Here is a 14,422-nt window from a genome sequence, read left to right on the forward strand (position 1 = left end):
CTCATGGTAGTGGCAGCAAAGAGAAACTGGGATTTTGAGCAATTGGATGTCAAGACTGCTTTCTTGAATGGGGAACTTGAAGAGACAATATACATGGCTCAGCCACAAGGCTTCGAGGTCCCTGGGTCAGAAGAGAAAGTGTGTTTGCTCAAGAAAAGTTTGTATGGCCTCAAGCAAAGCAGCCGGCAGTGGTATCTCAAGTTTGGAGAGAGCTTGGCTGATCTGGGATTTGCTAGATCGTTGTATGACAGTTGTATGTTCATCAAGAGGCAAAGGAACAAGACCCCCATCTACCTTCTCCTCTATGTGGATGATATGCTCATATCTGGGGCAGATTCAATGGAGATCAGGAAGGTAAAGGAGCAGCTCATGACAGTGTTTGAAATGAAAGATCTTGGTAATGCAAGGAGGATACTCGGAATGGATATAGTCAGAAAGAAAAGTGAGAAGAAGCTATGGTTGTTTTAGTCTGAGTATATTCAGAAAGTATTGAAGAAGTTTAGAGTTGATAACATGAAGAATACTTCAACTCCAATGCCTATGCACTTCAAACTGTCAAAGGAGCAGGCAGCCAAAGGTGATGAAGAAAGGAAGGAAATGGATGCAATTCCATATTCTAACATCATTGGGAGTTTGATGTACCTGATGATATGCACAAGACCCGACATGGCTCATGCTATAAATGCAACAAGTCGTTACATGGCAGACTATGGCAGACAGCACTGGAGTGCTCTCAAGTGGACTTTGAGGTATTTGGGAGGTGCTAGTAACCTGGGAATTTTGTTTACTGATCAAGGTAGAGCTGAGGAAGAAGCTTTGCAAGGTTATTGCGACTCAGATTATGCCGCGAGCATTGATACAAGAAGATCGCAGACTGGCTACATATTCACTTTGTTTGGTGCTGCTATATGTTGGAAGTCGAGTTTGCAGAATGTGGTTGCTTTATCCACCACTGAAGCTGAGTATATAGCACTGACCTCAGCAGTGAAAGAAGGCAAATGGTTGCTCGGTCTCGTTGGAGAGTTCAATGTGCAGCAGACTGGAGTCACCATACATTGTGACAATAATGGAGCATTGTGTTTAGCCAAACACCAGATGTTCCACGAGCGCAGCAAACACATCGATGTTAGGCTGCATTTTATACGTGATGAAGTCGAAAGTGGGAAAGTGAAGCTGGTGAAGATAGGCACAACTCACAATCCCGCAGACATGTTGACAAAGCCTTTGAGTAAGGAAAAGTTTAGATATTGCTGCAGATTAGTGAGTATGCATCAGATGGTATTTTGAGTGTTGCTTCTTCATCCAAGGTGGAGATTGTTACAAAGGATGGATGAAGAAGCGACGCATGTGCATGGGAGATTAGTGTGGAGATGCATCACACCAAATCAAGAAGTGCATGATTCAAAAAGTAGTTAGAAGCGGCTACTAGCTGTTAGTGACTGTTGTTGAGCTCTCGGTTGAAGCTCGACTGTTGTAACTGCTGTTCAAGAAGTGAAGTTTCGATCACTTCATTAGTTTGCTGATGTATATAAATAGCTGATGTAGAGTAGTTAGCAATTAATTCATTTTGTTCATCACATTCTTGAAGCAATAAAAGACTCTACAATTTTTCTCCCAAAACCCTACTTTCTATTTTCTCTCTAGTTCTTGTTCGATCAATCACCATTGTTTCAACAGATATAAAACTTTGAATAAAGTTGTACAGCTGTATATGAAAAGTTGCTTCGAAGATACAAAAATATGGAAAAACTGCACTCGTCCTGTTTTCACCAAAGTTTATGAAAATTAAAATATTATAGGAATTACTACAAAATTTATAATTTTATTCACATATATGAAAAAACAATTAATGTTCTCGTGGAAGTGAACTCATTGATTTAAAACGAGTGGAGTAGATTACAAATAATTTTATAGTATATCATTGTTTTCACATAAATTACAAATAATTTTATTATTTTACCAATTAATCATAAACTAAAAATATCAACAACATCATATCATTTTATAAACAAACATTAACACAAAGTTACAACCAAACTTAAATTCTACATTTCCATCAATTTACTAAACAAAAATAAATAGGAAACGAAATTAAAAATCTACATTTCCATCAAAATGGTAAACAAAAATAAATAGGAAACGAAATTAAAAATCTCTTTTCACTCGTGACAAAACTTCATTCTGGGTGCGCGGGTGAGCAGCCCCTCTCCTAAATTGTAAGGTTTGATCAATATCATCCACTCCACAAAAAACAAAATAAAAGGAAACCAAAAATGCAACATGCAAAGTGCTCGATAAAATTGAACTTTGAAGCCTTTACCATCTCAAGGTTTTTGCATTCTCAGCGGATCCAAAAACCTTGTATGAGGCATAAAACATAAGCACAAATAATCTCAAATAAGTAATAAATGTCCTAAAATTTCTCCTAAAGTGCAAGGGAACAACATAAGAAATGCTTCCTCCGTTCCATGTTAATAGAGGCGTTTCGTTTTCTGCACTCATTTTGAAAAAATAATAATAATAAATAGTTAAAGTGGAGAAAAGTAAAGTAACAAAGAGAAAAATATAGAAAAGACAGTTGATCAAGAGATGTTCTTATCAAGTTATGTCTAATATAAACCTACCTAGCTAGTTAAAATTTATTTCATTAGAATAATATAAGGTAATTATGGAACTCTTAGACCACTTTAGAAAAAAAAATGTATTAGAGTATTAAGCTAGTCACTAAGCGTAATTAAGTAACGGATATAGGAAATTTTAAAAAAGTGAAATGATGTAACACCCCGAGTTTTTCGTGCACAGATTTCAGAGTATAAAAAAAATTAGGATGAAGAGACGATTGGAAATTAAAGTGCAAGGAAATTTAAGTTTTGAATTACAAATTGTTGGAAAAAATAGAAATACAAGAGTTATAGTTGAGGGTACAACTTTTGAAATACATACATATGCCTACAAGTGCAAATAGACAATACTACTCTACAGGTCCTACCCAGTCTAACCATACAGTAATCATATACAATCATCTTTTGGCAAACACAAGAATCAAGGAGTTGTAGTTTGCTATTTTGAGAAATGGACATGGAAGATGAGGTGAGCATGTTCTACTATCTTCTCTCTCGATCCAACCTCCACAAAGCTCCAAAAAAAATGGCAGCCTATCCCTGCAAGTCAATCACCAAAAGAGGACTCATGAGATCAACTAATTTTAAGTCACCCAAGAATTACACAAATTTGGCAAGAAGCCATATAACCCAAGTTCAAGAAGAAAAGACTTGTACACAAATGGAAAAGTATCAAATAAATCCTAAGGAGAGCCTCTACAATACTATCTTCAAGGTTTAAAGTAAGGAGTGGACAAGGAGGCATAAAAACGTAGAGCTCATCATGTTGTCAAAAAGGGAAAAACATATCTGGCTCCCAAGAATCAAATAACAATGAATCATCAATTAGTGAGTTCCCCAAAGGTTGCACAAACTAGGCGAAAAGGCTTTTTAGCTCAGCTCAAAAGAGAGGTTAGTTGTTAGCTCAAAATAGAAATTGGAGCTCTCCAATGCCTTACACCAATTTAGTAGTGAAGCTTTAAGCCCAAAATAAAAAAGAAGAGAGAATCTTTAACCCAAATTAGACACAAAATGCCAAGGAGTTTTGGCTATAAATACCAGCCCCACCACCATCTCCTTCCTCACACCTCTCAACGTTCACAAATCACAAGAAGTGCAACAAGAGAGGAAGGAGTGGCGGCGAGCTTAAGGGCAATCCGGTGTTCGAAGGAGTCATCGAGAAAGAGTTAAACACTAGCACACCTCTGCTTTTGTTTCAAGACATCATCCTACGCTCAAGAACATAGAATCATGGCAATAGAAACCTCGTAACAGTAGCAAGTATAGAAAATCATGTTTAATGCTCAAGAACTTAAGAGCTTTAGGATTTCCAAATCACACAACTTGGAACAAGAAATATCATAAGTTGCATTAAGCCCAAGATCAGTAATAAATTATCATGGCTACCAACGAAGAACAAAGCTTTAGCACGCATAGCCAAGACCTTCAAAACCATATAGCTACTGCCCAAAATTCACAATCAATCAAAGTGTGTTAAGGCAAAAAGAACTTAGCTTTAGGGCCGGAAGGGCTGCCCAATGCCTACCGGCGACGGCGAGGCCACGAAGGCATTTATTTTCCTCCGCTGCTTTCTTTTCAAGGTATTTATTATGAGTCGTTTTTATTTAATAGAAAAGTTATAACTTTAAACTTCTTTAAACCAAAATGTTTTTCATCCTTTAAGTTAATTAAGTTTTCAAAAAAGCTACCCTTGCATGTTGTATCACGATCGCCGCGTTTGTAGTATCCCTAGTATGGGCGGTCGTGACAGAGTGCTCTGATACCACTCTGTGATAAACTTTTATGAAAACTTAATTAACTTAAAGGATGAAAAAACTTTTTTTTTGTTTTAAAGTAGCTTAAAGTTATAATTTTACTATTAAAAAAACGACTTATGATAAACACTTTTAAAAGAAGCAGCGGAGAAACAATAAATATTAAAACTCAATCAACTCCTAAGAAAACATTTAGTTTAAAGAGCGAGAGACATCATTTTCAAGTAACATTGTAAATACTCGTTTCAAGCCTGACACAACTAAAACATACTCAAACATAGTACGGAAAAGATTAAAGTAGTGAAACATAGTTAAAAAAAAACATAGCAGCGGAAATAAGGTTTAAAGAGAGTCAAGGATAACGTCTATGTATGAAGACACATCGCATCCTAAGGCCAACTCAACATCCTCCGCAACATCCCGCTCAACCTGCACATAAGAAAAATAATATGCAGGGCTGAGTACATGTTGTACTCAATGGGCTCATGCCGAAAACATTTTATATTAGTTATGCCATCCATACCAGTGATCTCGAGTTTTATATGTAGTAAGAAATATCACGAGAACACAGAAACATTTCAAGTCTGGCCAGACAATTTATCTCCCCACTTTTCACATCATTCCATCAATCACAATCATCATATCACAGTGCGACGAAAGTGTGGCCACACTATTCGCCCACGAGACCGGCCGACTAGCAAGGACGGCTCACGATCCCACCAGTGTACACAGCCTGATAGGGTTTGCGGCCCTACTCAGATCCGAATTCGTTTCACAACACAACCCTATAGCCTAACGGAGCAAGCTCAGACGAACTAGGCATCATGCAACAATCTCACAAACAAAAACATGGCATGACATAACAGTTAAACCATCCTTATAACACCACGTAATATTTTTGGAAAATAAAGAGGTTTGAAAAGAAAGCCCACTTAATTAAATCCGCCCCCTTGGAAAACATATTATATTATTCAAAATAACTCTCAACCATTAATTTCACATCGTTAACACAACCACATAGAAATCAATTCACAAAAATGCATTTCCAAATCAACATCCACATTAATAAAACGAAAATAAGCCATCAAATAAAAAATAATAATAAAAAAAAGTCAAAATTTTCCGGGGTGCTACACACACGGACTCATCGGGGCAGCAACGGCACTTGACAGCGGTGAGGCAGTAGCTGTTCGTGCGAGGCATCAGTAGGGGCAGAGGCCGAGAAAGGGCTACTCAAACTCGAACCTGACAGAGGGGGCGTCACCGTGGCAGCTTCGATCGGTGGCGACGGCTCTGTTTCACCAAGAAGCAGCGGCGGAGAGCAGACGCTGTTGTGAGTACAGAGGAGAATCGGAGCCTCGCAGCCGACGAGTGAGGAGTAAGGGCTGATAGAACCAAGTAGCCGGAGCCGATGATGGCGGCCCTAAGCTGACGGCGGAGGTCAGCAAATTGGGTCTCTAAAATTGGGAGAAATTTCGAATTGAGAGATGAGAGGGAGATCAACAGAGCCGACGAAAGTGAGAAAGAGAGAGATGAGAGTTTGCCGAGGGGAAGCCGCAGCGGAGAGACCGCCGCCTGTGCGTGTCCACCAGCGGCGGTGTTGCGTTTTGTTGGTAAGAAGAAGAGAGTGAATGGAGTCTACTGTTCTAAGGATTTTGATTTAAGTTGAGAAGAGAGAGGGAGGAGGATACGATGGAAATAGTAAAGGAGAAATCATTAGGCCACCAACCATTAGATTAGGCTTTCGAATTGGGGCCAAGAGTTTTTATTGTGATAAGTTTGGGCTAAAGGAATTAAATAAGTAGTGTACCCATTATATTTTAGTCCAAGAGCTGGGCTGGAATTTTCATTGGTTGGGCCGGAGAATAGGAAATTGAAGATTTGTCGGATGGAATTAATTCACAAGGAAGTTTGGGCTGAAATTAATTTGGTTTTGAGCCGGAATTCTAATTAAGTTCTTGGGCCATGATTAATTAGGGGCATGCATTCTAATTAAAGTTTAGGAATTTCTCGAGCCTTATTAGTACGTTGTTTGTTTTCAAAAGGCTATCTCCGCAAGTTAAGAGTGGAGTCAGGAAAATTCAAGTTAAGGAGTTTTAAGCGAACGAGGTGGGCTTTCGAACTAAAGTGTTTTTATGTGGGCTTTCGAACTAAAGTGTTTTTATGTGGGATTTCGAACTAAAGTGTTTTTATGTGAGCTTTCGAACTAAGATAGATAATTTTAAGGCTTTCTGTTTAATGTTTGTTTACAGTTTTTACGAAAAGTATTTTCGTGTGCTCCTATTTAAGATGTGATGTTAAGTGCGAGCTTGCTATTTAATGTGAGGTATTATGAAAAGTGCTATTTACCTAAAGTGAGAGTGATGTGATTTATATGATGTTATGTGTTTCCTTATGAGTGCTTGTTAAGTGTAGCTTTTGTTGATATTTGTGTTCGGCTTTGACCGATAGAAATGAGTTTGTTCCAAATATGTTTACGAGGAAAATGAAATTTTGAAAGTTTTGAGTTCGGCTTTGACCGATAGAAATGAATTTGTTCCAAATATGTTTACGAGGAAAATAAAGTTGCGAAAGTTATGTCAAGCCATGTTTTGTTTTGAACTTTGCCTATCTGATTGAATAGCAAGGTGATGTCCCTACTAGACCAGGAGTTTCAGTTTTGTGAATTCGGGTTTAAGTGGGATGAGCCCATACATTCCGTTTCACCATGAGTTAGTGAATTCGGGTTTGTAAGTGGGATAAGCCCATACATTCCGGTTCACCAGGAGATTCGTGAATTCTGTTCACTAGGAGGTTAGTGGGCTTCTGTTCCCCAGGAGTTAGTCAGATAAGGCATATGTTCTAAGAAAATAGATCGATATATCGCTTTTGAAAAAGGAAAAAAAAAGGAAAATGTTTTAGTGTTCTCGGACCTTTTTCTAAAACCTCATGTTCACTCAAAGAGTGGCTTGACAAAACTAGTTTTTTAGTAAAATATATTTCGGCACGTGTCCGCTGAGTACACCAAGTACTCAGCCCTGCATATGTTTTAAAAATGTGCAGGTTGAGCAGTGATGGCGGCGGGCGGTGTTGACCATAGACGATGAAGATCCTTCGATAAGATAGTACTCGGATGCGACGTGTCTCCATACACGACGTTATCTGCTCTTGACTCTTCCGCTGCAATGTAAAAGTTGAGTTTGTGCTCTTTGTATCGTGCACTCTGATATATATTATTTGAGTTATTTCGGTTCAAGTTTTAGTTCTGCCACGGTTTTCCCCTTTCTTCCCCACTTCTTTCATCCTCCCCTAGTCGCGATCAACCGAGCTTTCTATCCCTATAAAGTGTGGTCGTGACAGAGTGGTATCAGAGCAATTTTCTTTCTGCTCTGGACCCAAGAGTCTTCTTTCAATCTTAGTCTAGAATCGTACCTCTAGACTAACATGTTAAACGTCGAAGGCTCAACACCCCTACTCGTCAAGCTCAACCAGGAAAAGAGGTAACTTTTTATTTTCAAAAAAAGAGGGGATATTGGAAAAGTATTGTGTAGTAGAGAAAGTATATTCCCTTTGTGGAACAGTTTCAGTTTAAAAAGGAGAAAAGTACTTTGTTGTGTTTTACAAAAAGTGAGTTTTGAAGTGAGAAAATAGTTTATTTTTTCAAAGTGAAAGTCAGAAAATCTTTCCACAGTGATGTTTACTGTTAGTTAGAAATTTTTTTTTGAAAGAGAACATGATATCTTTTATGAGTTGAGTTTTCAAACAGCGAGACCTGTAGAGTAGAGAACTTAGACGCTTCTCTCAGAACATAGTGTGCTTTAGGATGCATGCCTTCTAGAACATGGTACGACCTCGAACTTAATGGAATAATTTCCAAGATCACTATTGCTTTCTCGAGCGATAAAAAGAATGAGAATATCAGAAGGAGTAGAATATGAGAAAGAACACAAAAGGAAAGGATAAGAAAACCATATTGGAGCTATGAAGAGAAGCCTGAATTGATTTTAGCAGAGGGGCTCAACAGTTGAGGAATTGGTCAATTCCTTCAGTTAAAATGTGTTAAGAAAACACCACGATTAAGAAAAGGAAACATGACAATTGGAATAAAATGAAGAAACAATTGGAATAAAATGAGAACGGTGTAAAGGACTTAACCAAATTTTGGGATGAAATTTTTTGTTAAGATGGGTAGAATGTAACACCCCGAGTTTTTCGTGCACATATTTCGGAGTATAAAAAAATTTAGGATGAAGAGACGATGGGAAATTAAAGTGCAAGGAAATTTAAGTTTTGAATTACAAGTTGTTGGAAAAAATAGAAATACAAGAGTTATGGTTGAGAGTACAACTTTTGAAATACATACATATGCCTACAAGTGCAAATAGACAACACTACTCTACAGGTCCTACCCACTCTAACCATACAGTAACCATATACAATCATATTTTGGCAAACACAAGAATCAAGGAGTTATAGTTTGCTACTTTGAGAAATGGACATGGAAGATGAGGTCAGCATGTTCTACTATCTTCTCTCTCGATCCAACCTACACAAAGCTCCAAAAAAAAATGACAGCCAATCCCTGCAAGTCAATCACCAAAAGAGGACTCATTAGATCAACCAATTTTAAGGCAAAGAATTACACAAATTTGGCAAGAAGCCATATAACCCAAGTTCAAGAAGAAAAGACTTGTACACAAATGGAAAAGTATCAAATAAATCCTAAGGAGAACCTCTGCAATACTATCTTCAAGGTTTAAAGTAAGGACAAGGAGGCATAAAATAAAAACGTAGAGCTCATCATGTTGTCAAAAAGGAAAAAACATATCCGACTCCCAAGAATAAAATAACAATGAATTATCAATTAGTGAGTTCCCCAAAGGTTGCACAAACTAGGCGAAAAGGCTTTTTAGCTCAGCTCAAAAGAGAGGTTAGTTGTTAGCTCAAATTAGAAATTGGAGCTCTCCAATGCCTTACACCAATTTAGTAGTGAAGCTTTAAGCCCAAAATAAAAAAGAAGAGAGAATCTTTAACCCAAATTAGACACAAAATGCCAAGGAATTTTGGCTATAAATACCAGCCCCACCACCATCTCCTTCCTCACACCTCTCAACGTTCACAAATCACAAGATGTGCAGCAAGAGAGGAAGGAGTGGCGGCGAGCTTAAGGGCAGTCCGGTGTTCGAAGGAGTCATCGAGAAAGAGGTAAAACACTAGCACACCTCTGCTTTTGTTTCAAGACATCATGCTAGGCTCAAGAACATAGAGACATGGAAATAGAAACCTCGTAACAGTAGCAAGTATAGAAAATCATGTTTAATGCTCAAGAACTTAAGAGCTTTAGGATTTCCAAATCACACAACTTGGAACAAGAAATATCATAAGTTGCATTTAGCCCAAGATCAGTAATAAATTATCATGGCTACCAACGAAGAACAAAGCTTTAGCACGCATAGCCAAGACCTTCAAAACCATATAGCTACTGCCCAAAATTCACAATCAATCAAAGTGTGTTAAGGCAAAACGAACTTAGCTTTAGGGCCGGAAGGGCTGCACAATGACTACCGGCGACGGCGAGGCCACGAAGGCAGACACACTGACTCATCGGGGCAGCAACGGCACTTGACAGCGATGAGGCAGTAGCTGCTCGTGCGAGGCATCAGCAGGGGCAGAGGCCGAGAAAGGGGCTACTCAAACTCGAACCTAACAGAGGGGGCATCACCGTGGCAGCTTCGATCGGTGGCGACGGCTCTGTTTCACCAAGAAGCAGCGGCGGAGAGCTGACGCTGTTGTGAGTACAGAGGAGAATCGGAGCCTCGGCTGATAGAACCAAGTAGCCGGAGCCGATGATGGCGGCCCTAAGCTGACGGCGGAGGTCCGCAAATTGGGTCTCTAAAATTGGGAGAAATTTCGAATTGAGAGATGAGAGGGAGCTCAACAGAGCCGACGGAAGTGAGAAAGAGAGAGATGAGAGTTTGACGAGGGGAAGCCGGAGCGGCGAGACCGCCGCCTGTGCGTGTCCGCCGGCGGCGGTGTTGCGTTTTGTCGGTAAGAAGAAGAGAGTGAATGGAGTCTACTGTTCTAAGGATTTTGATTTAAGTTGAGAAGAGAGAGGGAGGAGGATACGATGGAAATAGTAAAGGAGAAATCATTGGGCCACCAACAATTAGATCGGGCTTTCGAATTGGGGCCAAGAGTTTTTATTGTGATAAGTTTGGGCTAAAGGAATTAAATAAGTAGTGTTACCAATATATTTTAGTCCAAGAGCTGGGCTGGAATTTAACAAGATGGACTATTTTTTTGTTTGGATCGAAATGGGCTGCCCCATTTGAAGAGAATCGGGCCAAGAAATAGGAAATTGAAGATATGTCGGATGGAATTAATTCACAAGGAAGTCTGGGCTGAAATTAATTTGGTTTTGAGCTGGAATTCTAATTAAGTTCTTGGGCCATGATTAATTAGGGGCATGCATTCTAATTAAAGTTTAAGAATTTCTCGAGTCTTATTAGTACGTTGTATGTTTTCAAAAGGCTATCTCTGCAAGTTAAGTGTGGAGTCAGGAAAATTCAAGTTAAGGAGTTTTAAGCGAACGAGGTGGGCTTTCGAACTAAAGTGTTTTTATGTGGGCTGTCGAACTAAAGTGTTTTTATGTGAGCTTTCGAACTAAGATATTTTTAAGGCTTTCTGTTTAAAGTATGCTTACATGTGCTTCTATTTAAGATGTGATGTTAAGTGCGAGCTTGCTATTTAATGTGAGGTATTATGAAAAGTGCTATTTACCTAAAGTGAAAGTGATGTGATTTATATGATGTTATGTGTTGCCTTATGAGTGCTTGTGAAGTGTAGCTTTTGTTGATATTTATGTTCGGCTTTTGTAACCCCCCAAACCCAACATAGAGGATAAGGCTCATGAAAAATTCTAATGTAAACATTTAACTAAGATCATAGCTAATTAAACTTTATCACCAAAAGTCAGTTACAGGCAAACAAAATAATTACACTCCAAAAGCTTAAGTATATGCCACTAGCGTTTAAGTTCAAAAGTATATACAAGCAGCATTGAAGGAACAGAGGCATGTGTGCTATCGTGCCGAATTTCCCCCAATCTACTTTTCCCTTGTTGAATCTACAAGAATGCAAGCAATAGAAGATTAAGTTATTGGTTAAATTAGTGGGATTGCAACAACATAAATAACAGAGTGCAATATCAGACACACTCCAATAATTAAATCAAATGTGCACTTTGTAGCTAACGCACACAAACTATTTGAATATTAAATCTTTATACAAAAGGCCTTGAAACAAGACTCTCAAATACTTCATATTTCATCACAGAAGCTATATAACAGGCCGAGATGGAGACCACTTGAGCCTTTGGGATAGATTCAGAATGGAAGTTATGCCATCCATAGAATATTATAGAAGGGAGGCTAATCATTCCATAGGATAGGACTGGCATCCTACGGACTATCTATGTGCCATTCCACAGAATCCCAAGGCTATAACATTTCATCCACCACTATACAATAACAAGGAAGTACAACGTAAAATATTATGGAATTCTCAATCCATCAGTGTAATAAATTCAACAAATTCGAAGGTACAATTGTAATTTTCAAAACTCATATTCCCACTGTGGAAATTTCCATCTCCATTTCCATAACTATAATAGGCAATGCAGAAACTAATTCAAACATATTTAGTCTTCCACAAGTCACCAATATTTATGAAATAAGCAAGAGTTCATAAAATGAAACAAGGATAAACATTGTCTCCAATAACATGTAAAAATACTCCACTCAAAGGCAATTAAAGGAAACAACACAAAATCGAAAAGTAAGAGAGTTTCTATGATTAATTTCGTGTCTACAAGGCGAATTAAGCAAAAGTTGAGCTCCTACCTTATTATGCCAACTTAACATTGGTGTTGCCTTCAAGCTCTAGGTTTTTACTTCCATGGAGGAAAAAGTGAGGAGATTAGAAGGGGGCAGTCTAATCAAGGAGTCTTGGACCCTAGAGTGCACGGCGGTGAGCGAATTGGTAGTCCGTTCACAGCAGAAGGTTGATACCGAGAGAGAGAGCTTCTATTTTACTTCAAGAGCTAAATTTTTCAATGTGTGTGTGTTTCTCGATTCTTCTCTTAAAAGAGAAGAATTGGGCTCTTTTTTTTTGTAATTATCCCCAACTAGGCTCACTTAGTGGCTTTCCCCTTATTTTTCTTCTCTAATATTTTAATAAATCTAGTTTAAATACATAAAAAAATACTTATTACTAATATAGGCATAAACCAAAGGTCATTTAGGACTAATAATTTCTTGACCCAAGTTCTTGGGTCGTCACAGCTTTGACCGATAGAAATGAGTTTGTTCCAAATATGTTTACGAGGAAAATGATGTTTTGAAAGTTTTGAGTTCGGCTTTGACCGATAGAAATGAGTTTGTTCCAAATATGTTTACGAGGAAAATGAAGTTTTGAAAGTTTTGAGTTCGGCTTTGACCGATAGAAATGAGTTTGTTCCAAATATGTTTACGAGGAAAATAAAGTTGCGAAAGTTATGTCAAGCCATGTTTTATTTTGAACATTGCCTATCTGATTGACTAGCAAGGCGATGTCCCTACTATACCAGGAGATTCAGTTTTGTGAATTCGGGTTTGTAAGTGGAATGAGCCCATACATTCCGTTTCACCAGGAGTTAGTGAATTCGGGTTTGTAAGTGGGATAAGCCCATGCATTCCGGTTCACCAGGAGATTCGTGAATTCTGTTCACTAGGAGGTTAGTGGGCTTCTGTTCCCCAGGAGTTAGTTAGATACGACATATGTTCTAGGAAAATAGATCGACAGATCACTTTTGAAAAAGGAAAAAAAAAGGAAAATGTTTAAGTGTTCTCGGACCTTTTCCTAAAACCCCGAGTTCACTCAAAGAGTGGCTTGACAAAACTAGTTTTTCAGTAAAATATATTTCGGCATGTGTCCATTGAGTACACCAAGTACTCAGCCCTGCATATGTTTTAAAAATGTGCAGGTTGAGCAGTGATGACAGCGGGCGGTGTTGAGCATAGACAATGAAGATCCTTCGATAGAATAGTACTCGGATGCGACGTGTCTCCATACATGACGTTATGTGCTCTTGACTCTTCCGCTGCAATGTAAAAGTCGAGTTTGCGCTCTTTCTATCGTGCACTCTGATATATATTATTTGAGTTATTTCGGTTCAAGTTTCAGTTGTGCCACGGTTTTCCCCTTTCTTCCCCGTTTCTTTCATCCTCCCCTAGTCACGATCAACCGGGCTTTCTATCCCTAGAAAGTGCGGTCGTGACAAATGAACTATTAAAATAGGAGATTAGATTATGTAATCTAGATTTAGGTGGTAAATCAATATTAATCACAATAGTGGCACGGGAGATGATCAAAATAAGTATGTGTTTAAATCCAGAAATGCAACTCAAATCTTGGCCCTAGGATTAGATGATCTAATGGTCAATAATTAACCAAAAACACGGAAGGTCATAATTAAGCAGATTTAAGTCATATTATAAGATTTGAGTTTAATGTCATGTTAAGATCATTTTAGGTTATGCTTTGTTAGTATGACCTAAAAATAAACTAACAATGACCTAAAAATGCCCTACGCATGATATTGTTTTGCGTTTCTGTATTTAAATATAGTTTTGCATAAATTAAAACTAGAGTGACACTTACTAATATTTGTTAAAAAAAATTAATCAAATTGGGCTTGTTCAATTAAAGAGAAGTCTATTATGATAAGGCCAATCCAAATATCCTTATATCTCTAGCTAAGCTCATTAAATACCTTCTAAATTTATGAAAATAATTTTATCGCATAAGATATAGTTGAAAGAGAAGCTTCTTAGAGCATCTCCTATGGCGCCCCTCCGGTAGGACGTCCGGTCGGACACCGGGAAGGGCGACGGGACGTCCGCCGTTGGGAGGTCGGAGGTCGGATACGGACGTCCCGTGAGGACGTCGGGTGTCCTCGGACGTCCCGGGGACGGGCGGGTGGACGGGCGCCACTGTGGCGAAGGTCGGACGTCCCGGTCGGACGTCCGA

At 38.6% G+C, this 14,422-nt stretch overlaps 1 protein-coding gene and 3 long non-coding RNA genes across 4 annotated transcripts; 2 read left to right on the forward strand and 2 right to left on the reverse strand.

The window, feature by feature from the left end:
- The first annotated feature begins 513 nt into the window (after positions 1–513).
- Positions 514–1,287, forward strand: LOC121800907 (secreted RxLR effector protein 161-like). Its single transcript, XM_042200397.1, has one exon. The coding sequence runs from the start codon at positions 514–516 to the stop codon at positions 1,285–1,287; it is 774 nt and encodes a 257-aa protein (XP_042056331.1).
- A 1,559-nt stretch (positions 1,288–2,846) lies between these two features.
- Positions 2,847–6,123, reverse strand: LOC121801264. Its single transcript, XR_006050573.1, has 2 exons — positions 5,514–6,123; positions 2,847–3,161 (listed from the first exon to the last, which is right to left on the reverse strand). It is a non-coding gene; the product is annotated as an uncharacterized LOC121801264 (long non-coding RNA).
- Positions 6,124–8,626: 2,503 nt separating this feature from the next.
- LOC121800238 lies at positions 8,627–10,854 on the reverse strand. Its single transcript, XR_006050458.1, has 2 exons — positions 9,884–10,854; positions 8,627–8,936 (listed from the first exon to the last, which is right to left on the reverse strand). It is a non-coding gene; the product is annotated as an uncharacterized LOC121800238 (long non-coding RNA).
- On the forward strand, positions 8,931–13,415 carry LOC121800239. The gene is made up of 3 exons (XR_006050459.1): positions 8,931–9,559; positions 12,293–12,415; positions 13,377–13,415. It is a non-coding gene; the product is annotated as an uncharacterized LOC121800239 (long non-coding RNA).
- The last annotated feature ends 1,007 nt before the right edge of the window (positions 13,416–14,422 follow it).

Source organism: Salvia splendens, chromosome 4 (genome assembly GCF_004379255.2).
Source record: "Salvia splendens isolate huo1 chromosome 4, SspV2, whole genome shotgun sequence".
In the NCBI taxonomy this organism is placed as follows: domain Eukaryota; kingdom Viridiplantae; phylum Streptophyta; class Magnoliopsida; order Lamiales; family Lamiaceae; genus Salvia; species Salvia splendens.

Coding starts and splice junctions, on each gene's coding strand:
- LOC121800907 (XM_042200397.1), top strand. CDS start 514: ATGAAGAATACTTCAACTCCAATGCCTATGCACTTCAAACTGTCAAAG.